At 39.7% G+C, this 26,581-nt stretch overlaps 1 protein-coding gene across 2 annotated transcripts in view; it reads right to left on the bottom strand.

The window, feature by feature from the left end:
- Positions 1-24,051, bottom strand: part of SLC9B2 (solute carrier family 9 member B2) — a 65,269-nt gene extending 41,218 nt beyond the window's left edge. The window contains exons 1-5 of one of the 2 annotated variants that reach the window (XM_088836194.1): positions 23,665-24,051; positions 21,769-21,859; positions 10,200-10,337; positions 9,374-9,548; positions 2,866-3,036 (exon numbers count right to left, since the gene is read on the bottom strand). In XM_088836194.1, the coding sequence (XP_088692320.1) occupies positions 2,866-3,036; positions 9,374-9,548; positions 10,200-10,289 (436 nt within the window). In that variant the 5' untranslated portion in view covers positions 10,290-10,337; positions 21,769-21,859; positions 23,665-24,051. Of the gene's footprint in view, positions 1-2,865; positions 3,037-9,373; positions 9,552-10,199; positions 10,338-21,768; positions 21,860-23,664 lie in introns of both variants that reach the window. The other variant, XM_055434845.2, reaches the window with a different exon arrangement.
- Between the last annotated feature and the right edge of the window lie 2,530 nt (positions 24,052-26,581).

Here is a 26,581-nt window from a genome sequence, read left to right as displayed (position 1 = left end):
ATAAATGAGTCAGCAAACACTTTCTGCCAAGGGGCAGGTCAGATAAGAGACATCTTAGATTCTGTGGGCCACAGGGTCTCTCACAACTTCTCAACTCTGCACTGTGGCATGAAAACAGCCAGACAATATGCAGAGGAATGAGCATGGGTACATTCCAGTAATATCTTATTTACAAAAGAGATGGATTGCCAACCTTTTGTCATAGCATACAGGCACATCTAGGGCTTCTCTCATAGCTCAGTTGGTAAAGAATCCGCCTGTAATGCAAGAGACCCTGGTTTGATTCCTGGGTCGGGAAAATCCCCTGGAGAAGGGCTAGGCTACCTACTCCAGTTTTCTCGGACTTCCCTTGTGGCTCAGCTGGCAAAGAGTCCACCTGCAATGTGGGAGATCTGGGTTCGATCCCTGGGTTGGGACGATCCCCTGGAGAAGGGAAAGGCCACCCACTCCAGTGTTCTGTCCTGGAGAATTCCACGGACGGTCACAGAGTCGGACACGACTGAGCGACTTTCACTTTCACTTCACAGGCATATCTAGAAACAACTCATTTTAACAACAATGCCATTAATAAACTTCAGAGAATAAAAAGCACTCATGATAAATAATATGAATTAAGCAAAAAAAGAAAAAACAAAAAACCCAAACACAAAAACCCTGTAGTTTTACCTAAAATTGAAAAATATATTAAATAGTGCATGATAAGATGTAAATAACTTCTGCTTCCCTGGTGGCTCAGTGGTAAAAAATCTGCCTGCTGGTGTGGGACGCACGGGTTCTATCCCTAATCTGGGGAGATCCCACATGCCTCAGAGCAGTGAAGTCTGGGTGCCACAATTACTGAGCCTGTGTTCTAGAGCCTGGGAACCTCAACTCAACTGCTGATGTCCGGGTGCCCTAGAGCCCATGCTTCGCAACGTGAGACGCCACCACACTGACAAGCCCAGGCACCGCAACTAGAGAGTAGCCCTGCTTGTTGCAGCTAGAGAAAAGTCTGAGCGGCGATGAAGGCCCAGCACAGCCAAAAATAAAATAAATGAGAGATAAGTTTTTAAAAAGATGTAAATAACTCTAGTTCTTTTTATATTTAGCTTCAACTGCTGACCACAGAGGAGCTTCCCAGGTGGCACTAGTGGTAAAGAATCTACCTGCAATGCAAGAGATGCAAGAGATATGGGTTTGATCCCTGGGTCAGGAAGATCCCCTGGAGGAGGAAATGGCAACCCACTCCAGTATTCTTGCCTGGGAAATCCCATGGACAGAGGAGCCTGGTGGGCTACAGTCCATGGGGTCACAAAGTGTCAGACATGACTGAAGTGCTGCCGCTGACCACAAATTCAAAAGCAAAGTCAAGTCATTATTGGACACCCAATAATATGCTGGTAAATGCTTAATAAGTAGGTCTCCAAAGTGTATTTATATTTAAATATTTGTTATAAATTTTACTGATGTAAAGGATGTACAGAATATAGTTTATAAATATACAACAATCATCACTGTGTCTGACTCTTTGTGACCCCATGAACTGTAGCCCACCAGGCTCCTCTGTCCATGGGATTTCCCAGGCAAGAATACTGGAGTGGGTTGCTGTGCCCTCCTCCAGGGGATCTTCCCAATCCAGGGATTGAACCCAGGTCTCTTGCACTTCAGGCAGATTCTTTACCAATTGAGCTACCCCGGAAGCCCCAAATTCTATGTAGCCAATTGATTTTCACAGAATGCTCTCATTATTTTTCATTGTTGAACTCCATTTTCATAACCAACTATGGTTGCAGTTCAACCATGAATTGACAAAATCACATTACAAATAAATGATTGACTACTATCTGGTTTAGCAAAGAAGTCACTTATACCACTTATGAGTGAGTACAGTGCCATCAGGAATATTGGTTGATAGTTTTGTTTATGTTAATGAATAAGATGCAAATGAAACAACGAAAATGCATGTTGGAACATCACTCATTTATCAATGATGTGAATGATTAATAATATATTAAGTCCTAATTTCTAGCACTTGCTGATTTCTGTCATACAGATACTTCCACCATAGCTGATGTTAAGCTACCAACACAGTGTCAAAGAATGTGGATTTAGGAAGACAGTGAGAGGCACACCATTATATATTATTTCCATAATCTCAAGAGCATATGTAAGAGGAATATTTAGTAAAATAATTAGGAAATGATCTGTTTTGAGTATTTATTGCTCTTGTTTTTACTGTAAGCTGCTATTGCTGCTAAGTCACTTCAGTGGTGTCCGACTCTGTGTGACCCCATAGATGGCAGCCCACCACGCTCCCCCGTCCCTGGGATTCTCCAGGCAAGAACACTGGAGTGGGTTGCCATTTCCTTCTCCAATGTATGAAAGTGAAAAGTGATAGTGAAGTTGCTTAGTCATGTCAGACTCGTAGTGACCCCATGGACTGCAGCCTACAAGGCTCCTCAGTCCATGGGATTTTCTAGGCAAGAGTACTGGAGTGGCTTGCCATTGCCTTCTCCTTACTGTAAGCTATTTCATTTAAATTACATATAACTTTATTTTTAAAAATTGTTGTTTAGGGAATTCCCTGGCAATCCAGTGGTTAAGGACTTAGTGCTTTCACTTCTGGGGTCTGGTTCAATCTCTTGTTGGAAAATTAAGATCCCACAAATGGCATGGCCAAAAAATATACAAATAAATCAATAAAAATCTATTTTAAAATCTACTTAACAACCTGCTCACTGATCTTAAAATGAAACAACTGGCTTTTGTTTCGACTTTAGTACAGTAAATACAAAAATATTTTATATTTATCTCCCAAAGCTTTCCAAGCTACTGTTTTTAAAATATGATTTACTCTGAAGGAAACAGGAAGTGTTTGGCACTTACCCAGAAGAGGAGGCAGTGGAGGTAATGTAGGTAACTTAATGAGTCCGAAAAGTTTACCTCCAATGATGGCACAATAGAATAGCATTATAATTCCAAACAAGTTTCCTCCAGGAAGACATTCACTGCCGGTAATTGACCAAACCACAGCCCACAGAAGAACCACCATGGTAACTGAAATAAAACAGGAAAACTAGTTTCTACCAATGAGTTGTCATCTGCAGGTTTTAATATAATCCAATCATAAGAAAATGAATACATAATACAAATATTTATAATCACATGTAAGTTTTAAAGAACATCAGTAAAATAAACAATTGGGCAATTATCAACTGTCTTAAAAAATAGGATATTACCAGTGACTCTGAATCTACCTATGCACCCCTCTCAATCCTATCACCCACTTCCTTTCACACTGTCAGAAGCAACTACTATTTTGGATTTTTTTACAATTCCCTTATTTTTTCTTGTAACTTTACCATCAATATTCACTAGTTAATAAAAAAAGAGAAAAAGTCACTATCTTTATCCTCTTCACGAAACATGAGAACACCTGAACAATCACACTCCAGTATTTTAGTATTCTAGCTCTGCTTTGAATTAAATTTTATTGTTTAATTATTGCTTCTTTTCTATAGTCAATGTCTGTTTAGAATTACCCACGTACTTCCGTTTTTTTGATCATCATTCATTATGGCATCTCAAACCTTTCATCTGGACAATTATTCTGCTGCCTGAAGTATTTCCTTTTGGAGAGGCATGTCTATTAGAATGTGAGATATGTTTCCCTGTTTGAAAACCCTGTGTTCTACAAAATTGAACTTTAAAAACAGAAAGGCCCACAGGAAAAAGAATAGGGCAGACTCACAACTCAAAACTTGTGACCAAAGCACTAACAAAAACAACAATCCTAATAAAAGTACCTGCACAGTTATATTTCCACTAATATTTGTATCTCCCATAGTCAACCTCTGGAACCAGGGAATTTTTGGCTGTTCAGAGGTTAGGCCTTGGCACTTTCACTGCAGTGTCCCGGGTTTGATCCCTAGTTGGTGAACTAAAATTCCACAAGCTGTGTGGCTTGGCCAAAAAAAAAAAAAAAAAAAACCAACAAAACCCAGCCACTGAAACCCTGGAATCACACTTAGTATTTCAAGATGTAGAATTGTAAAAGCATTTGCTCTAGATAGAGAGCAGTTTCACCAAAATCTGACCCAGACTGTAGTCTTTTCCATTAATCAAATGGTTTGTTGTTGTTAATTTTTTTTTTTTAACTGGGGTAAGTGTTGGGAAATTCTTCATCTACATGTGGTCTCATTAGATACCTTAACATCATGGCAAGTTTAAGTGTTTGAGTCCCTAAGAGAACAACTAACTGCCTGAAAAGAAGGAACTTGCACAGGATATTCAGCTTTTTAAAATGTTTTATCTTTAAAGTTAGTAAAGCTTTATAATTGTAATACCTGATCTTTCACTTCGTACTTAATCTGCTATTGCTCGATCATGTTAAATATTAATATGCCAGGAAAAATTATATACAAAAATACAAACTCCATATTACAGCAACACAATTACCTATTTGCCATTGCATATAAACTAATTCAGAGATCAAATTGCCAACACCCATTGGATCACTGAGAAATCAACAAAGTTCCAGAAAAATATCTACTTCTGCTTTATTGACTACGCCAAAGCCTTTGACTATGTGGATCACAACAAACTCTGGAAAATACTTAAGGAGACGGGAATACCAGACCACCTGATCTGCCTCCTGAGAAATCTGTATGCAGGTCAAGAAGAAACTGTTAGAACTGGACATGGAACAAGAGACTGGTTCCAAATAGGGAAAGGAGTATGTCAAGGCTGTATATTGTCACCCTGCTTATTTAACTTATATGCAGAGTACATCATGAGAAATGCTGGGCTGGAAGAAGCACAAGCTGGAATCAAGATGGCCGGAAGAAGTATCAATAACCTCAGATATGCATATGACACTACCCTTAGGTCAGAAAGTGAAGAGGAACTAAAGAGCCTCTTGATGAAAGTGAAAGAGAAAGTGAAAGAGGAGGGTGAAAAAGTTGGGTTAAAACTCAACATTCAGAAAACTAAGACCATGGCATCTGGTCCCATCATTTCTGGCAAATAGAGAGGGAAACAATTGGAACAGTGACAGACTTAATTTTTGGGGGCCCCCAAATCACTGTAGATGGTGACTGCAGTCATGAAATTAAAAGACGCTTACTCCTTGGAAGAAAACTTATGACCAATCTAGACAGCATATTAAAAAGCAGAGACATTAACAACAAAGGTCTGTTTAGTCCAAGCTATGGTTTTTGTGAGAGTTGGACTATAAAAAAAGCCAAGTGCTAAAGAATTGATGTTTTTGAACTGTGGTGTTGGAGAAGACTCTTGAGAGTCCCTTGGACTGCAAGGAGATACAACCAGCCCATCCTAAAGGAAGTTGGTCCTGAGTATTCATTGGAAGGATTGATGTTGAAGCTGAAACTCCAACACTTTGGCCACCTGATGCGAAGAACCGACTCATTGGAAAAGAGCCTGATGCTGGGAAAGATTGAAGGCAGGAGGGGAAGGGGAAGGCAGAGAATGAGATGGTTGGAAGGCATCACCGATTCTATGGACATGAGTTTGAGTAAGCTCCCGGAGTTGGTGATGGACAGGGAAGCCTGGTGTGCTGTGGTTCATGGGGTCGCAAAGAGTCAGACATGATTGAGCGACTGAACTGACTAAACTGATAAACTAATTCATGTAGCAGAGCATGCTCTATTTCTTATGAAGATGTGTTGGTAGCAAATTTTATTTATCTGGAATTATCTTTATTCTCATTCTTTAAAAGATAGCTTTTCCAGGTATACAATTCTAAGTCGAGAGTCACTTTCAGTTCCTTGAAAATATTATTCTTTGGTTTTTTGTCTTTCATTATTGTTTTTAAGTCTAATTTTCTCTCTTTTAGGGAATTCTTTTTCTTTGGTTGTTTTTAAGATCTTTCTTTTCCTTTGATTTTCTGCAATTTCAGTATACATTAAGGAATGGCTTCCTTTTGGTTTGCTTAGGATTTATCCTTCTTATCAATTCTGGAAAATTCTGTATTTCTTCAAATATTTTATCTCCCTCATTCCTCCTAGTCTCTGTTTCTGGAACTAGGACTAAATATTGATACCCTCTTCACGTTACTAACCCTAGTTTCACATTTCCCATCTTTTGTGTTTTGCACTGTACAGATCTATTTGCTAGTTAACCAATTTTCTTTTCACTTACTCTGCTGTCTAATCCATTTACTGTTTTAAATTTTAATTACTATACTTTATTTTTCATTTCTAGAATTTTAATTTGGTTATTAAAATCTGTTCATTTTTACAGTTATTTGTTTTGTTCTCATATTTGCTATTTCTTCTTTAACTTCTTTGTAGATATCAGAAATATTTTATATTCTATCTTCTGATAATGAAAAAGTTTGAAATGTTTCTTTGTGCATTTGTGATTTTTTTTGGTTGTTGTTTGTTTGTTTGTTTTCTTGCAACAATGAACTCTTCCTTGGAACTTTATCTTTGGGAATTTTTGGAGCCTGGGAAATGAGTTTTCCCAGACAGGATCTGTATTTGCTTCAACCATTAGACACTACAATCTGGGACCATGTTTAGATATATTTTCAGCTTGAGGTTCTTTTCTGTGAATTTGGAGCACAAATCAGAATGAAGTTACCCATTTTCAGGGGAGACTCTCCCCTCCCGCAGCCAGCACTACAGTTTAGACGGACAGGTTTAGTGACTGGGCCCCTTTGCAGGGCAGGTTTACCTCAAATACACCATCACACTGGGTTCCAGTTTTGGGTGAGGGAAAATGACTTCTCCTGTGATACTCCTCCCAACCTGGGCAGACTCTAGCAAGGCCTCCTATATCCTCACATTTCTCAAAATGAATCTCAAGTTCACTGCTGTTTTCCAAAAGCCTCTGGAGTGAAGGCCAGCTGAGTGTTCATCTCTCCTAATTAGGTTTTGGTGTCTGATGACTTCCTGTTTTCTTGTCAGATAAAAAGTATCTTTAAAAAGACTTAAAAATATTGTTTTTAGATGTTTTCATTGGTATAAATGAAAGGATCGTTCCTTGAGCCTTATCTACACACTGCTAGAGATCAAGTCCAATGTCCCCATTTTCAAACCCCTATGGAATTGTTCCAGGTTTTCTAGGTTTATGATGCTATTACAAGATAACAAATAGGCCTTCAGAATTTCCCAACTGGCTATAGGGACTGAAATTTCTAACAGTTTTGGAAGTAGGAATTGCCAGCTACTAAATTTTATTTTGTCACAGCAAAAACCCAGTTTTATACTAAATTCAGAAAGGTAGAATTAAGAACTTTTTTATTTCAATACTACTTTTTTTAAAAAAAACCTATAATTTTTCTTTTCCTTTCTCATATTCATACTGAAGTTCTAAATACATAGTAAATGTACATTCATAAGGTTTCTCTGAATGTTTCATTCAGTTAATAATTTACTATCTATAATTTTGAAAAATAATATTTTCCCAGGTGAGATTTACTCCTTTAAGAAGAATACTTTGTGTGCTGAATACTTTGTGTGCTGCTGCTGCTAAGTCGCTTCAGTCGTGTCCAACTCTGTGTGACCCCATAGACGGCAGCCCACCAGGCTCCCCCGTCCCTGGGATTCTCCAGGCAAGAACACTGGAGTGGGTTGCCATTTCCTTCTCCAATGCATGAAAGTGAAAAGTGAAAGTGAAGTCGCTTAGTCGTGTCCGATTCCTAGCGACCCCATGGACTGCAGCCTACCAGGCTCCTCCATCCATGGGATTTTCCAGGCAAGAGTACTGGAGTGGGTTGCCATTGTCTTCTCCAGGAATACTTTGTGTATAGGGGGACAAAAGCAGTCTTGTCAGCCATGGACTCAGAAGCACAAGAACACAGGTGAGAGTTGTTTATATATCATGAGTACCCATTTCTCAGGCAGCTTTACAGATAATGATTACAGAATTAAAAAAATTAGTCTCCAAGGGAATTCCTGGGAGATCCAGTGGTAAGGACTTGGCACTTTCACTGCGGTGGCCCGGGTTCAATCCCTGGTCAGGGAACTAAGATCCTGCAAGCTATGCAGCTGAAAAAACAAAACAAAACAACCACAAAAACAAAAACAAACAACGATCCCCTCCAAACCCCTCATCTTAAAAAAACAAAATCAGTCTCCAAATCACATCATTCATGTATACCCTGCCCTTAATGCAATCCATGTTTTTTGTACTGTAACTTTATCTTTGGGACTTGCTGGAGACTTAAATATTTTAACTAGAAGTGTGTCATAACTTGAACAGAGAAAGTTAAAAGAAATAACAAAAAGGACAGAAAGATTATTACATGATCTATTGCTTTCTCAATTAGTGTATATTTTGGAACCTAGTTTTCTCTACAAGTTTTAGATGAACTTTGAGGTTTTTTACCTTAAGGTATTTTAAAAACTTACCTAATTTCATTGAAAACATACTAGAGCCTAAAGTATCATATAACATATTATGCTTGGCTTCCACTATCCTAGTTGAGAATGATAAAAATGTTTTTCAGAGCTCATAAATGAAGTATAACTATAAGGAAATGAGTCTGATTTTTCAGTAAACATACTTTGAGATCAACATATTTTTGGGGGAGGCCATATATTTTACTCTAATGACACTGTCATTCCTCAATGAAGTTTTTGAAACTGTCTTTAAATTTGTGTTTATAGATGTTTCAATCCCCTTCTCCTTTTTCCTACCATATTACACATTCTCCAATATACATATAATATAGATACACACACATACATTCCCTTTGAACAAAAACAGCATTATTGAATCTGGACGCCCATTTATTTACCAAATTGATACAATAATGCTGAGATGTCTCCAAAAACCACATCCACTCCTAAAAGACAAATAGATACCAACCCTAACAATATTCAAAATAGTGCTAATTCCTACCCCCCAAATTTTAAGAGCAGCAATAAGCTGAACTGGAAACTAGGGTCTTTACTTAAAAAAATGATGAATTCATTTGGAAGTAAAAACTGAGTTCTTTGCTCAAACATTACTGGCATTACTTAACAGTAATAAGAACTAACATTTACGTAGTGCTTTTCTGTTTGTAAGTGATTTCTCAATCATTTTTCTCATTGGAAGCCTTACATGAACCTGTGAAATTCCTCAGATACAGAAAAGGTATATGTATTGAATCTCTGATCTCTCCCTCTTCCTATTAGCTGTAACAGTGGTGATAACGGTGCTCTTGAAAGCCCTGTGTTGAAGGTGGCGGGGCCTGTCAGCCTGGGACCCTGAAGGACGATGGGGCAGAGTTACCAACAATCATAAATTGTTCACCTTGTAGTTTGTATGTGAGAGAGAAGTAAACATCTTTCTGTCCTTTAAGCCATATTATTTTGGAATTGATCATTATAACAACTTTAACTTTTACCCTATTGTTCTGAATTCATCCTTACCATGTACATACCATTTGTTATTACTCTAGCCAGTAAACCATGTGGAGGGCAAGCATGTGTTTGTCTTCGTCTTTGCAAATGATTTGGTGCAGCTGGTGTTTCTTGCATCTTTTCATTGCTGTTCAGTAAGTTACTTCCTTCTGTTGGTTCATTTCCATCTATACCTCTGAGGTTCATAACTGTTTCCTGCTGTGTTTAAAGCAATTAAAAAATTCTTACAACAATGTATTTACCGTACCTTTTATAGTTACTGAGCCATCACATCACAAATCAAGTTTCCATTGTTAGAATTAAGGCTAACACTTTACAGGAGAAACAAACAGCTGCATTACTAGTTAACTGGTGAATGCTTGGAATAAGGATTATGTAAGGAGTACTTACCACTGAGTCAATATTTGCAGCATTATTGAGTCACGTAAAATTTCATTATGTTTTTCAATACTGGGTTTAAAAATTAGCCTATTTAAAACACAACTCGAGGCAATAGCTACTAAATATGTCAGAGTGATTCAAAATGAGATAATCATCCGTGGTGAAAACAAATTCACATTCATTCATTTACTTGAATTTTAAGCAAGAAAGAGGTGGAAGAAACCAGCATCATTCTAGAGGTTAGGCTGGGAACACAAAGCATCTCACAGGCTCTCCATGTAGGGCTGGCTGCTGACTATCTGGAAAAACTGGTAATCACACCTACCATCAGTTTGGGGATTTAAGAATGGAGAGAATTGTTAACTGAGTGACAGAGAATGAACAGAATACAGTTCTGTCAAGGATTTGGAAATACACAGTCCCCACCTTAAGGAAATGGTTGGGATGTTTTACATTTGATCATACCTGTCTTCCTTGATATGAGGAGGCTGTGTGATTCACCTCTGTGGATGGTTCTGAATCTTCGTGTGCAGCTCTTTTATCTTGATTCCTCATGATTTATAATTAAGAAGAATAAGATGATATAGGGAAGAGGAAAAAGATCTGTTTTGAAAGAGAAAGAGTATGGATATAGAATAGCAATTTGAGATTTAAATAAATTATTTAAACAGCAATTTGAGCAATTTAAATGAATGTACTTATATTTTCCCTTTATGAATGGCTAAAATAGGTTAGACTATTCTTAACTTTCAACTGGATTTTTTTTTGGATTACATTTTCCTAATTCTTACCTTTTTACCTTTCTTGGAAAAGCCCTTGTTCACCAACATATTTTTATATGATTTCTTTCTCACCCTGCCTTCTGAGTTGTACTTCAAATAATCTTAGTAATATTTCTGCTATATTCTGTCTAATGGGTCATTTTGAAGCAGAAAAGGGGCAGGTAGGTTTCCAATACTGACATGAGGAAATGAGGCACCAAAGAGAAATCTATGGATTCCATCGTATTCAGAGAAACTACAGTCACTAATTCCTGCTTAGTTTTTATTTCAAAATTAAAGTAAAAAAAGAAAACGCAATGATGGAGCAGCCACAATGTTTTAGACACTAATATGTGCTAGGACAGTCTTTTGATAGTCACTTGGATAATGCAAATATTACCAAAGCACCCCTCTACAGACTTACAATATACACCCCCCCCCACAAAATTACTTATATGAAGTAACTAAAAAAACTGATAGGGCAGACCTATAATTGGTTTCATAAACAGCCACGTCAATCTCTTCTCCCTTGGCCTCCCTTGCTATATAGGCTGAAAAGCCAAATATTCCAATTCCTATCTATTTCTGCAGCTAGAGGTGCTCATGTGTCATACTTCCATGTAATGAGATATAAGTGGGAGTCCCTGGGGAGGAGTTTCATTCCCAAACAACACGAAAAGGCCTTTCTAGGATGATACTGTTTACCCTTTGCCCTCTCATTTTTCTTTCTCCTTCTCAGAATGTCAGTATACTACTTGGAGGGCCAACAGCCATCTTTCAACCATAAGAATAGAAATTCCTATACCCAGGATAGCTGACAAGTAAGGAGGAGCCGGTTCCTTGATGACATCATGAGTTGTTGTGTCAGTCTTGGACTGCCAAGCTTTGGAGTAATTATATAAACCACTATCAGTCAAGTTTTCTTTTTTCTATTAACAAAACTTATTCCTAAAGCAACAAGTATGATGAGTATTATAACAGAGGTACAAACTATAAGTTTTGCCAGAACCAAAAAGAAAATTATGTGAGAGAAGGGAAAATCTAAGTCAATACACATGAAAGTGTCTAATATGTGGTAGGCATTCATGACCAAGGATTAATCAGGACCTCTGCCTCAAAGAGTCATTCTCTGTTTAACAAAATGCAAGATGTTTGCATTTAAAATTTCAAAGAAAATTATATTCTTTCCACCATCACAACCATCACCACCATTTTTCTTCCTCACAAAACACAATGTTGGCCACAGTGGCATCTCAAAAAGTTTCAGTCTGATTTTTTATTATATATTATATAGTGCTTCCCTGTTGGTTCAGTGGTAAAGAAACTGCCTGCAATGCAGGAGACACATGCAGGATTCACGGGTTCAATCCCTGGGTCAGGAAGATCCCCTAAAGGAAATGGCAGCCCATTCCAGTATTCTTGCCAGGAGAATCCCATGGACAGAGAAGCCTGGCGGGCTACAGTCCATGGGGTTCCAAAAGGGCAGGACATGACTTAGCATCTAAATAACAACATAAACTATATATAATAAATTGTATTTATATAATAAATACACATATATAAAAGATACATTATATACGTATATATAGTTTTAAAAATTTAAATACTTTAAAATTTAGATTCATAATGAGAAAGAATGGCATTTTGACAGGAAAATGTGAGTTCAGAGAACCCTTGTCTTAAAGGCTGCTGCTGCTGCTGCTGCTAAGTCACTTCAGTCGTGTCCGACTCTGTGTGACCCCATAGACAGAGGCATAAATGCCAGTGGAATGTAAGGGAAAACTCTCGAAGCATGTGGTGGGAGGCTGTGAATAATGGGGAGATAAGGTTGGAGAGTTAGGACACTGTATCCTGAACCAAGGCACTTGGCTTTCACCTTCTATTGAGAATGACCCCCTAATATAGTAAGTGATGAGGTCTACTGGATCTGGATTTGGACAAACCTGGGTCTGAAATCCAGCTCCCTCATATACCAAATTTCTTAGCCTCTTTGTAAGGACTTCCCCATCCAAAAAATGGAGACAAGAGTACTTCCAACCATGCACATGGTAGGCATTCAACAGTACTGGTTATTATCCACTCATACTCTTCCTTCCTAATTATCATCAATCTCTAAGATTCTTTTTGCTTTTCCTATTAAAGCAGAACGAAGTCCCCCCAGTCTTGAAGAACTGACAACATAATCCCATTGACTCTCTCTGATAAGCTTTTAACGTCTTTCTTTCAAGGCCAACTTCTTGATTAGGGGGTGTAACACTCACTACTGCCACTTCACCTTTCTCATTAGTGGAATCCCATAACAACTCCCGAGCAGTGGTATAAACGCTATTAAATGTGGGGATAAATATCTTTTCCATAGGGGATATTTATAGTTTTGACCAGCCACACATCTTTCTCCACCGTTTTTGATAAGGGCACGCTGATTTTCTCTTGTGGAATCCATGCCGCCTCTGTTCCTCTCTGTACGGTTCATGTGAGACTGCTGTGCTACCCTTCCCAATCCCCATGCTCCCCCATTGCTTCAGAAATGGGGACAGGCTTGGCCAATGAGGGAACCTCTTCCCTGGTGACCTTGACAGGTTCAGGCATGAACATGTGACCCATACCTGGCAAATGAGAGTTAGATTTAGGGTGTTTACTGGAGCCATTAAGAAAGAGCTTTCATTCTGTTGGGGTTGCCAAGACCAGACTTGCTGATGGCAATCCTTGATACAAGAAAAGCCTTCTAAAGTATGAAGTAACTAGCCACAAGGCAAAGCAGGGTCTTATTATGGAAAGTCAAAAAGAGAAAGCTCTAAATTATAATCACACTGTTGATGCATCTGGGAGCAGCTGCTTTTTAGTTAGGTGAGCCGATAAATTTCTTACCACTGGGTTTCTGAAACTTGCCACAAGTTAAGTTCTCAGTAAAAAGTTTCATACCCGAATTGGCCTTGAAGGAGCCCCTGTATACTAACAGGTGTTTAGAAAGATGATTTTATATTTTCATGAAAATGAAAAGAAAAAAAATGTATGTGGAAATATTTTGTTTTAAAAGGCATTAAACTATACTGTACGGCTTAGGGGTTTTCTTTAAAGATAACGTTAAAAGAAATAAAAATTTATCATTTAATAAAATAGGTATCTGTTTGTCAGGAAATTAAGTGAAATGTTTTCTTTTTTAATGGTACTAATTAAATGAAATAATATAGTTAAAGGACCTTAATTTCTTTTTAATATTTATTTATTTGGCTGCTCCGGGTCTTAGCTATGGCACTCAGGATTTTTGATCTTTAGCTGTGGCATGTGGGATCTAGTTCCCAGACCAGGGATGGAACCCAGGCCCTCTGCACTGGGAGCGTGGCGCCTTGGCCACTGGACCATCAGGGAAGCCTCCCTAACTGTTCTTTTTTTAATTGTGTTCATGGAAGTCTTTAAAAGTCTTTGGGCCCAGTGAAGTGTCAAGAGAGCTATTTAGAATTCATCTGAGATGCTGGGTGTCTGAAATGGAAAAATTTTAAAGTGAGGAAATATGGAGAAACAAGATGGCTTCTCAAGGCTTCCCAAATGGCTCAGTAGTAAAGAATCCACCTGCCAATACAGGAGGCTCAAGAGACATGGGTTTGATCCCTGGGTTGGGAAGATCCCCTGGAGGAGGAAATGGAAACTTAATCCAGTATTCTTGCCTGGAAAATCCCATGAACAGAGGAACTTGGCAGGCTACAGTCCATGGGGTCACAAAGAGTCAGACATGACTGAAGTGACTAAGCACGCACATATGCAATTGGCTTCTAAGTAACTCCAAGTTGATCACAGTTTGATGGAATAAGAAAAGTTGGAAAGGCCTTTAGAAATTACCTTGTCTGATCTCTTTTATATTTAAATAAGAAAGTTAAAGCCTAGAGAAGCTAAATAATTTTCATTAATGAATATACCTAATATCTACCAAGTTCCATAGAAAAGCGATAAAAATTTGTGAAATGTGATAGTTCTTTAATCTATATCTCTGACTTTATGTCATTTCTACCAAATCACTGCATTATTCTACTCATATAAACCCACAGTTCATTATAAGTTTGAAAACACATTTTACAAGCAAATAAAAATATTTAAATGTTCTATCACATTATGTTTAGCTTTACTTTTTTCCAATGTTATAAATGTTACAAACAAATTTTTTACAAACAAAATTTTTTACTAATCCATTTAAATTGCACACCATTGGTAACAAAATAAATAATACAAGAACTTTTATTTTCTTGACAAATATTGTTTATATATTTTGAATGATCAGTGACAATGGGAACTCAAAAGGCAAGGTACACTTTAGATAAATACTAAAAGGTCCCACACACAGAAAAACACGTTTTTTTCCTGTTTCTCAATCAGGATTTTGCTTTATTCAGACTGATACACAATCTGTAAACCATACTAGAAAAACATACATTTTTCATCAAATGGTAAACTTTTATAAATTTCATAAATTCAGTAAAAAATGTTAATCAAATTTTTCTGTCTCAAATACAGATTTCAGTAGAAAAATGAGGCATGCCCTAAGCCCAAGGTCATGACTGTTGGGAGCACTGTGACTGCCCACTTATTTGTAGGTTAGCAGGTCAAGTATTTTCTAAAAACACATGCAAAGGCTATTGGCTACCCATGTCTCTCCTTAGAAAGTGAAAGTATTAGTTGCTCGGTTGTGTCCAGTTATTTGTGATCCCATGCACTGTAGCTCACCAGGCTCCTCGGTCCATGGGATTCTACAGGCAAGAGTACTGGTTGGGTATCTATCCCCTTCTCCAGGGGATCTTTCCAACTTCAAACCCCAGGCCACCTGCACTGCAGGCAGATTTGTTACCGTCTGAGCCACCAGGGAAGCCCTCTCTTTAGCATTCCTAGTATACAGAATTTCCTCCAGGACTGATGCACATACTCAGAAACTATGTTAGTTTACTTTGAGCTTTATTTTCCAGTATTAGGCACATATGCCACCAAAATTACAGAACTGTGGGTTTCAAAGGAACAACATCTTTAGTTGTTTCTCCAAACTTGAGAGGAAACTGAAGATTAAGAATAGTAGATCAAGAATATGAACAGTACTGTCTGTTAACAGTATTTGCCTTTGGGGAAGGAAACGGAATTATTGGAACTTTATTTTTATTCTGTTTCTTCATTGTTAGTATTTTTACAATAAGATTTTAAAATGTAATTTAAAACACATTTAAAAAGAATTTGTGCAATTCTTAGAGCTTTAGGGAAAAGAAAATGGTACAACTTCCCTTGGTAATAATATGTTTCATAGATAGAATCTGGTAATTTGATTTTAGGTAACTTAATCCCACCTGCCACAATATAAGGTAATTTTTTTGTTTCTGCAGTTTTCAGAGAAGATGAGGAAACTGCCTAGAATCCTCTACAGCAGTTTTTAAGTATTTTTGAGGTCAGAGATCCTTTATCAAATGAAACCTTATCCTGAAGTCCAATAAATGGGATAGATAAAAGTGGAGTTGAAGGAGCTCTGTCCTCTCACCCTTGTTCTTCCTGGCACATGAAGCACACTTTGAAAACCACTCTGTAAATACACTTTCATATACACAAAGAGGTTTGTTAAATCAGTCTTTTTTTTTTCAGGTTATCACGTTAATATAAATGTTTAGAAGTGCTTTATATAATATTTCAGAAAAAATAAAAGAGCTTTCAACTTCAGCAAAAGAGACACAGTTGTATCGAACAGTCTTTGGGACTTTGTGGGAGACGGTGAGGGTGGGATGATTTGAGAGAATGACATTGAAACATGTATGTTGTCATATGTGAAACGAATCAGCAGTTCAGGGTCAATGCATGTTACAGGATACTCGGGGCTGGTGTGCGGGGATGACCCAGAGGGAGGATAAAGGGAGGAGGGAGGTGAGAGGGGGGTTCAGGAGGGGGAACTCATGTACACCTGGGGCGAATTCATGTCAATGTATGGCAAAACCAACCAATATAATATTGTAAAATAAAAAAAAAATAAACAAAACAAAAAAAAAGAGCTTTCAACTTACAAATGTCCACAGGTTCATCCTCAAATAAAATACACTTACTGCTATCAACTGAATTAGTGCTGAAAGATCATTACATGGATAAAGACTGGTTGTTCTTGTTATTTTCTGTCTGTGGTATGGACAGGCCAACATTGTGTTGAGAATCTGCATATACTGCTGGAGTACTCTATATGTTGTATTCATGCATTTGAAAAACTATCTCTATTCACTAAGTACTCTATAATGATTATCGTAAAAATCTACCTTTGGCGTTCCACCCATTTATGTGTTAAAAGTATAGAGTCTCCATCTCATACAGAACATATCGAAACTTTCTAATTTCTGGACTCTGCTAACCAACTCTGATCTAATGCTCATTTCTCATCAGTGAGAAGCTCAGATCAAGTGAAGAGAAGGGCTTAAAATGTCGTTGCCGATTACCGAAAAGACTGAGTATAACTCCTTGAATGAGAACTCCCAACCACATGAGACCAATTTATCAAAGGAAAACAACTACTATTCCATTTGGTTAACTGATAGGGTGACTTGATTGAAACATCATGAAGTAACATATTACTTCTCATAAGGAATAAAGAGAAATTATCCCTGGGGAAGAAGGAATCTGATATCTGCTGCTCTTTTTAAAAAATTCTTCCACCCAAGGGCAAATATATTAAATTGAAAGTTTAAAATATTACTTTTAGGCTTACAAAAATAAAAATCTCCAGACACTAATCTCCTCAAGTGTGGCAACATGACATCACCTACCTAAGAGCCCCTGCTCAGGATACCTGTGGATCCCTTCCCCACCCCTAGGAATAAATTATGACTGGTCTAAATCAGCCTGTTACATCAGGCCTCTTTGCCAGCTGTTGGTTTAGGACAAGTATGATTCATTTCTTGTCAATGAAAGTTGTGGGCAAGGCTGTTGGGGACTATTGGATAAGAGTTTCCTTCCTGATATAAAGGCAGAGAGGCCAGAGAAGAACGCCTTTCTCCTTGTCTTTTGTGTGTGTGTGTGTGTGTGTGTGTGTTAGGGGGGAGGATGAAGCTGTGGATGGGGGACTGTGTTTCTTGGAATTTTAGCAGCCATGATTTACCCATGAAGAAAAAGTCAAGATTAGTTCAGCAGTGGCCACAGGACTGGAAAAGGTCAGTTTTCATTCCAATCCCAAAGAAAAGCAATGCCAAAGAATGTTCAAACTACCACATAATTGCACTCATTTTACACGCTAGCAAAGTGATGCTCAAAATTCTCCAAGCTAGGCTTGAACAGTACCTGAACTGAGAAATTCCAGATGTTCAAGTTGGATTTAGAAAAGGCAGAGGAACCAGAGATCAAATTGCCAACATCTATTGGATAACAAAAAAGCAAGAGAATTCCAGAAAACATCTACTTCTGCTTCATTGACTTTGCTAAAGCCTTTGACTGTGTGGATCACAACAAACTGTGGAAAATTCTTAAAGAGATAGGAATACCAGACCACCTGACCTGCCTCCTGAGAAATCTGTATGCAAGTCAGGAAGCAACAATTAACCGGACATGTAACAATGGACTGGTTCCAAATTGGGAAAGGAGTACATCAAGGCTATACATTGTCACCCTGCTTATTTAACTTATATGCAGAGTATGTTATGAGAAATGCTTGACTGGATGAAGCAAAAGCTGGAATCAAGATTGCCAGGAGAAATATCAATAACCTCAGATATGCAGATGACACCACCCTTATGACAGAAAATGAAGATGAACTAAAGAGCCTCTTGATGAAAGTGAAAGAGGAAAGTGAAAAAGGTGGTTTAAAGCTCAACATTCAGAAAACAAAGATCATGGCATCCGGTCCCATCACTTCATGGCAAATAGATGGGGAAACAATGAAAACAGTGACAGACTTAATTTTCTGGGGCTCCAAAATCACTGCAGATGGTGACTGTAGCCATGAAACTAAAAAACTCTTGCTCCTTGGAAGAAAAGCTACGATAAACCTAGACAGCATATTAAAAAGCAGAGACATTACTTTACCAACAAAGGTCTGTATAGATAAAGCTATAGTTTTTCCAGTGGTCATGTGTGGATGTGAGAGTTGGACCATAAAGAAAGCTGAATGTCAAAGAACTGATGGTTTTGAACTGTGGTACTGGAGAAGACTCTTGAGAGTCTCTTGGACAGCAAGGAGATCCAACCAGTCCATCCTAAAGGAAATCAGTCCTGAATATTCATTGGAAGGACTGATATTGAAGCTGAAGCTCCAACACTTTGGCCACCAGATGCGAAGAACTGACTCATTGGAAAAGACCCTGATGCTGGGAAAGACTGAAGGCGGGAGAAGGGGACGACAGGATGAGATGGTTGGCTGGCATCACCCACTTGAAGAACATGAGTTTGAGCAAACTCTGAGAGCTGGTGATTGACAGGGAAGTCTGGTGTGCTGCAGTCCATGGGGTTGCAAAGAGTTGGACAAGACTGAGCAACTGAACTGGACTGACTGAGTTCATAGAAAGCAACCTGGACCCTGGTATCAATGTGCTACAAACCCTGGATCCACTTACCTTCATATATCTCATCATATGAGAAAAGAAGCTGGCGTTTTTGAAGACAGCTTTGGCTGAATATCCTGTTACTTAGCCCAAAGCATCCTAACCAATACAACAGGTGACTGTTGCAGAGCCAGTTTTGAGAACCTCAGGAAAGGCGCAGTGATGGGGAACCTTTGGCCTATATGCATCTCCCTACCTTCTTGATCTTCATAGAGGACAAGCACTGCCTTTGTATTATTTAAATTTCTCAAAAAATATCTAGAAAACAAAATTTCAATAGCTAAAAATCAGAGCCAAGTTTTTTAGCACCATTTTTTTGTCATTAGCGATTATATAGCTTGTCCTTTTATATACATATTTTTTCTGTCCTATCCCTGAAGTTTAGTTGTAATATTTAAATACTGAGTTTTAAAAAGTTAGGTTTACAAACACTTGATTGTTTTCTAAACTTCTACTCATGAAATAAATAAAACAAGAGCAACAAAATCACCACTACCATCACTGTCTAAGGTTTCATATTTTACTTTCTCTATTTGGTAAAGTTCTACTAGCCATTCTCATAACTCAAATGTCACCTTCCCGATCAGTATTTCCTAACTTCATATAGACTAACTCTGTCCCATTTTTTTCCTGAGGACTCATTCATTCATTCAATAAACATTTATTAAGCTCTCATTATGTTCTAGCCCTTGTTCCTATACTCAAAGGTTGCTACCTAGTCAGAGAATGACAATGCATTTCCTAGGCAACCATAATGGAGTGTGGTAAGTTTCGATTTTAGGCACAGGGGATAAGCAACCCCATCTTTTCACAATCAGTGAAGTTCATCAGACTTTCACTAGGTCTCTATGGTGTGCAAAGCACAGAGATATAAAGATGACTTAGATGCAGTCTCTTCTTCTTAAGAAAGGGACAAAGATTGCTATGTGCTCACCAAACCTGTTTCCTCTGCTGCCTGGGCACACAGATAGCTGACATTTCCCAGCCTCCCTTGCAGGTCAGTTTGGCAAGTCCCCGAGTCTGGCAAGGGGATATGGGCATCAATGATGTATTGTACTTCCATTGCTGTAAGAAATTTACCATGTAATCCTTCACATGTTCTCTCTTTTCCTGTCCATTTCCTAGAAACTAAGGACTCCAAGGCCTTAGGGAATGGCAAAGCCATAATATAAAGAGTTAGGGTTCCTGAATCACTGAGTAGAAGGCCACCAGCTGAACACCTGGTTAGATTTTATATGAGTAAGAATTAAGTTTCTACTGTGTTAAATTACTGAGGTTTTGGAGATTATCTGTTACAGCAGTGAGTGCCACCTTAAGGTCATTTAATTATAATGGAAGAAATGCAGGCATAGCTAAACAGGGGAGAGGAGATACTGCCCTGCTTGGCTCATACCTGAATCAAGCCTTGAAAAATGACTTAATCTCGTAAAGAAAATAAAGACCATCCCAGGCAAAGTAAACACATGATTAAAGGATAAGGGGTGAAAAGAAAAATACATACAGAGAAGTCTGTGCACACCAATGCCAACGTGAGCATAATATGCAAAATATGGAGCGGTCAGAGGAAAATGGACATGAAAATCCTGAATGTGAATCCTTGTGTGAATTAGTGAATCCTCCTAATTGGGCTATTTGGGGCAAGTTACTCAGTCAATCTGGATCATTTTCTTCATCTGTAAAACGGTGACAACGCCTATGTCATAGAAAATCTTAAACCAGTACTAAGTATATCATGGAGTCCCCCAAATTCCCCCAGTACTTTATCTTTCTTTTATAGGATTTTCCTTGAGAAAGCAGCACACCTGTTCTGTGCTGAAGAGCACAGGTAAGGGACACTAGCAAACTCACACCTTTCATTCCTCCTTGTGAACTACAGAAATATAAATAAAAGATTCCTAAAACACCACAAAGAGCTTTCATTTGTACTGCCCAGATATACTGAATAGCTTGATGCACGCATGCGTGCTAAGTCGTTTCAGTCATGTCTGACTCTTTGTGACCCTATGGACTGTAGCCTTCCAGGCTCCTCTGTCCATAGGATTTTCTAGGCAAGAATACTGGAGTGAGTTGTCATGTCTTCCTCCAGGGGATCTTCTACATCCAGGGATCGAACCCAAGTCTCTTACTTCTCCTGCATTGGCAAGTGGATTCTTTACCACTAGCACCACCTGGGAAGCCCTAACAGCTCTCTATAAGGCTATTAAAAATTCTTCAGAACTTATCACAATTGCACTTTTCTTAGCATGCATCACCCATGACTACAAAGAATGCTCCCTCATTACACAAGGCCATATACAGGTAGCTCCATCTCCCCGCACACCATGCTCCTACGCTTTATGTGACGAAAGATGTAAATTCTTTTCCCCCAGAGGAAAAATCTATTTTATCATTAGGGTTTCTGTGCCAACCAAGAACCAGTGGTCTCCCAATTATCAACAGGGCTAGAGGGGACTTCCCTGGTGGTCGGGTGGCTAAGACTCCGCATGCTCCCATTGTAGGGGGCCTAGGTTTGATACCTGGTCAGGGAACTACACCCCACACGCAGCAATTAGGAGTTAGCATACCGCAACTAAAGATCCAGCATGTCTCAACTAAGACCCGGCACAGTCTAACAAATAAATATAAAATAAAATAATCTTCGTATAAACAAACAAACAGAACTAATGAACCAGATAGTGAGCAATCTCTTGTTATATAACATACTCTGAGAATGTTTCAAATGAAGAAATGTTTTACCTTATACTTGTCAAATAAGAGACTTCAGAGATAGTCTGTTCTATGGGTAACAAATTCAAGTTTCTTCAGGGGCCAACTTGAATGTGGGGTTCTGTAGAAACGAGAGAGAACAGGGTCCAACTTAAGGCATTCAAATCACTGTCAGCCCCTGGATCTCATCTCATGGTTTCATTCCCCATCCAAAGAAACTGAAGAGATTAGGTTCAGGTGACTTTTGGAGGCTACAGAGCAAACAGATTATGCAGGGTTGAGTGGAAAACAGAAACCATGCCAAGTGTTTTAAGCCAAAAGAGATCTTATAGAAAGAATCTGGTGACTTGGCGAAAGGCTAGAGATGGCTGAAAGGGCTATGAGTGCAGGGTTTTGGCTGGGCCTCCAGGAAGAACTTCTGGAACACCAGTGGATGAGGCACTGGGGAATACACTATTTTTGCCACAATCGGGAGAAACCGTGGAGTTCAAGAACATACTGCAGCTCTGACCCTGAGAAGCTGGGATCTGGAAGCTTATCTGGGCAAGGAACTCAGAATCTGTTCTCTACCTCCCTGCGCTGCCTCCAGATAGCAAGAAAACTGATGATTCAATATGGCATGCTGAGACTGGTTACTCTGAGTCCCTTCCCACACCCACAGTTCTGGAGACTGGACACCGGCATCTCGTGCACCTTCCGTGCCAACATGAAAGAGCCAAAAAAATATCAGGGAGACAGTCTGTCTCATCTCTGCCTCTGAGATCTCAGACAAGTCATCCAGAAGTCTAATTCACATCCAGAACTCTACATGGACCGGAGTCTGAGAAATGTGTTCAGCTTTCCAGTTTCTCCTGTACAGGAAGGAACGCTAGCAGCAGGTAGGAATGAATGCAAGTGCCAAACTTCCATACCCAGCACAGCAGCTTTCTGTGTAGACCCCAGGAATCAGACCTCCACCACTGACTTGTCCCCACTTACCCTATCATACCTTCTATGGAAACCCCCCAAAAGCAAAAATCTAGTCAATAGGGCTGTAATTCTAAAGACCTTATGCTAAAAAATATGTGAACGGGTCATTTTATTTACATCATTAGGTACCGGGTAAACACACTACCTAATTTAATTGTTATATTAAGTATATTGCATATTCTTAATATTGTATATTCTGACCCATTGGATTTTGAGCTCCTGAATGGCAGAAACTGTATTTAATTCATATTTGTATCTCCTGTGCCCAGGTCTGCTTGGCCCAGAGAAGATGCACAGGCATTTGCTGAATTGAAATGGTTTACTCTTGACTCACTAATAGAAACAGTAAACCAGAGTTTCATGAGCTACAGTATAGCAGCAATAGTATCAGGAGGCGGTCCCGCTACAGAGGCATGGGGAAAGCGGGTTTTCTTCTTTCAGAATCAACAGAGGAAGATCTGGCTAAGCAAGGTGCCTGCTCTGTCTCTGTCCACTGCTGTTCCGGATTTCTCGATGGAATGCTAAAGTTAGTGGTGTCTTCCCGCTATTAGTCTTTTGGGGCAACAAAACACACCCGAGTCCAGGGTGAAATTACAAGGATGACATAAGAAGCTGATGCCTGATAAGTAAAATACAGTCACAGACTCAGCGTGAGCTCGGAGCAGGGGCTTATTTCTATTCCCCAATCAGCAGGATCTGATTAGTCTTAGCACATCAGGGGGGCTAACCTAGGCTAGCAACCCCGACAACGTATGGTGGATCTGAGAACAAAAACGAACAAGAAAAACTTACTCCAATAACAACAACGGTAGACAGACACACACAGCCAGCCAGCAGCCTCCAAGCCGCGTACAATCAGAAGGCGCTGGGCGCTCGCCCTCGGCCTCCGGCCCAGCACAAAGCTGCAGCCGCGGCGCCGCTTTAATTTACACCCACTACCCTCCAGGGGGTACTCACCTCGCGCTCTCAGGCTCCGGCACCCGGCTCAGCCCGGTGGATTAGAGAAGGGGCTCGCAGGTCTGCGGGGGAGCCCGGTGGAGCGGGTTTCCGGGTGGCGCATCGCCCCAGGCGGCGCCGGAGGCTGCAGCTATTTCAGCTAGCGGGGTGCGCGGCCCCGCCCTGGCGAGGGCCGCCCCGGGGAGGCGGGCGCTGGCGGGGGGACCCCGCAGGCCGCCCGCCCGGGTTGGGCTTCAGGAGCGGCCGCTCCAGGCGTCCTCCGCGGGTTTGGGGCCGCCGGGCGCGGATGCACGCTTTGCCCTGGGGCCGCAGAACCGCAAGCCCACACCCCGGCCCCAGGAGCGGCGCCGCGCGGCTGGCGGCCTCGCTGGCCCCCGGAGAGCGGGCGGCCGCCGCTCCCTGCGAGGCCGCGGGTTGGGGGCCCGCGTGCGCCGACCGCGGCGGCGACGAGCTCCTGGGCGAGGACGCGCGGCGCTGCCGCTCGCAGAGTCGGGGGTGCGGCCCGCGCAAGCCATCGCTGGCTTAGCGTTCCCATCTACATTCTGGATTTCCACTCCACCTTTTTAGTTGTGTTGTTTAGAAGTGTCTTCTCAGGTGGGGCGGGTGGACCTCTGTTCAGATGACGGATTAAGTGGATGAAAAACTTGTCCTCTCCCTTTTATGGCCTAACACTTGCCCTTCTTGATGTTTTAGATTTTTACGTTCCAAATCAGCATCCATTTAATTCTGCCTTCTATTTCCATGTCTTCCTTTTTCTTTTCCTCCCCCGTCCCTTTCAACTAATTGTGTGTATATGCGCCTATGTCCCTTTCAGTGTAATTTTTATTTCTTTCAGAAATAAAATTGTCTTACCCGTTTTTCACTCTAAGCAACGGTCAATTTCAGTCTCCAACAGCCAGAAACCATTCATTCTTCCTTCTTAGGCCCTCACTTAGGGAGAGAAGGATGAACCTAGATTCCATCGAATAAGCATCTAAAGTGACTATATTCCTAAGCGAACTCTTACTCTCTGAAAGTTTGCAAAAGTTTCCTGTGACACCCAGCTTCCTCTTGGCACAGGAATGAAATACATTTTTCCTTTTCTTTCAGTCGCATGATCACTGATGTGTCACCCAACTTGATTAGCACAGCTTTGGAGAACATTGAACTTTTGGGCTAGTTTTTGATTTTTTATTGTTTATAATGTTCTATAGTTTACAGTTGTGGGTTTCCCAGGTGGTGCAGTGGTAAAGTATCTGCCTGCAATGCAGGAGACACAGGTTCGATCCCTGGGTGGGGGCGATCACCTGGAGGAGGGACTGGCACCCACTCCAGTGTTCTTGCCCAGAAAATCCCTTGACAGAGCAGCCTTGCAGGCTGCAGTCCATGGGGTCACAAAGAATCAGACAGGACTTAACAACTGAGTAGGCATGCATGCTTATAGTTATCTCTGAGAAAACAAATTCTGAGGGAGCATTTGTTAATATTTAGAATCCATTTTGTAGTATTCATCATGTATTTATTTAGAATTCATGTTTTCATAGCTTACATATAATGTATACTGGCTCAGCATTAAGTAGAAAGTTCATAACATACTTAAAAGCTTCAGTGTTCTGTTACTTCACTTGATAATAAGTTATAACATCCTGATTACATCAAAAGAATCCCAAGTCATTTGGCTCAATTCTGTAATTTTACAAAGCAGAAAACTAAAATCGAAGATAAATTGGATGACCTGGGGTCTAGGTAAAAAACCAAGCTATATGTGCGCCAGTAGTGGAATACCGGAGAAGGCCACGGCACCCCACTCCAGTACTCTTGCCTGGAAAATCCCAGGGACAGGGGAACCTGGTGGGCTGCCGTCTATGGGATCACAGAGTTGGACACGACTGAAGTGACTTAGCAGCAGCAGTAGCAGTGGAATACCAGGACCAGACCCCTAAAGCAAATTCTTATAATCAGAGGACTCTTCAGGCAGGCTAGTCAAAATATCCTTTGCTGTTAGGTTCAACTCACCCTCATCAACTGCATGTTCTGCTTCATACATACAATTTTAACCTTTATTTAACCTGTTATTGTCTGTTTGAAAATTTTCTTTCTTAATACTACAGTTATAAGACAAAAGATTGAAGAATCACTGCTCATTTACTGAGATCTGTAAGTACATTATACATATCATTTGGTCTTCTGAGCTAACAACAAATAAAGCACAAACATAAAACTCTAAAAGAACAAGAAAAAACTTCTCCCTAGTAGTATGTTATGGAATTATTTTCTATGGATTTATATTGAAATGTTTATTTTCTTTAGTTTTATTTGTTTCTTGTTATATAATTCATTTCTATTTATTCATTCAGAAATTATTTCTAAATTTCATGTTCTGTTATCTGCTATGTCATTATACTTAATCTAAAAAATATCCCTCCAACTGGAAATACTGTAAGTTAGTTAACTGTAATTATGCCCATGTTAAATATTGCTTTTTTTAATAAAGATTTTTTAGTTAGACTAAAAAAAGTACTAAGAAAAGTGATGGCATCCATTAAGTATAAATATCTATGATTATTTTTCTTGTACATAGCAGATCAACAGTAACGTAGTTCTGAACCTGCTGCTGCTGCTAAGTCACTTCAGTCGTGTCCGACTCTGTGCGACCCCATAGACGGCAGCCCACCAGGCTCCCCCATCCCTGGGATTCTCCAGGCAAGAACACTGGAGTGGGTTGCCATTTCCTTCTCCTTTTAGGTCCTGAACCTAAAACCCTTTAAGTGTTGGTTACTGAGGCCAAACTCCTTTATACCTTTGGTGTTCATTTATAATGGTATAAAATTTTAAAATGAGTACCCACATATAGATCAATGCAGAACTGTACAAAAATATCTGAATGTTGGGAAATAGAAATGAGTTCCGTTTTTAAAAAAACCAACTATTTTTCTTC

This window comes from Moschus berezovskii, chromosome 5 (genome assembly GCF_049115385.1).
Source record: "Moschus berezovskii isolate FMDL1 chromosome 5, NW_MosBer_1.0, whole genome shotgun sequence".
Taxonomy (NCBI): Eukaryota; Metazoa; Chordata; class Mammalia; order Artiodactyla; family Moschidae; genus Moschus; species Moschus berezovskii.
Note: the sequence above shows the minus strand (reverse complement) of the source record. Positions and strands in the feature narration are given on the sequence as shown.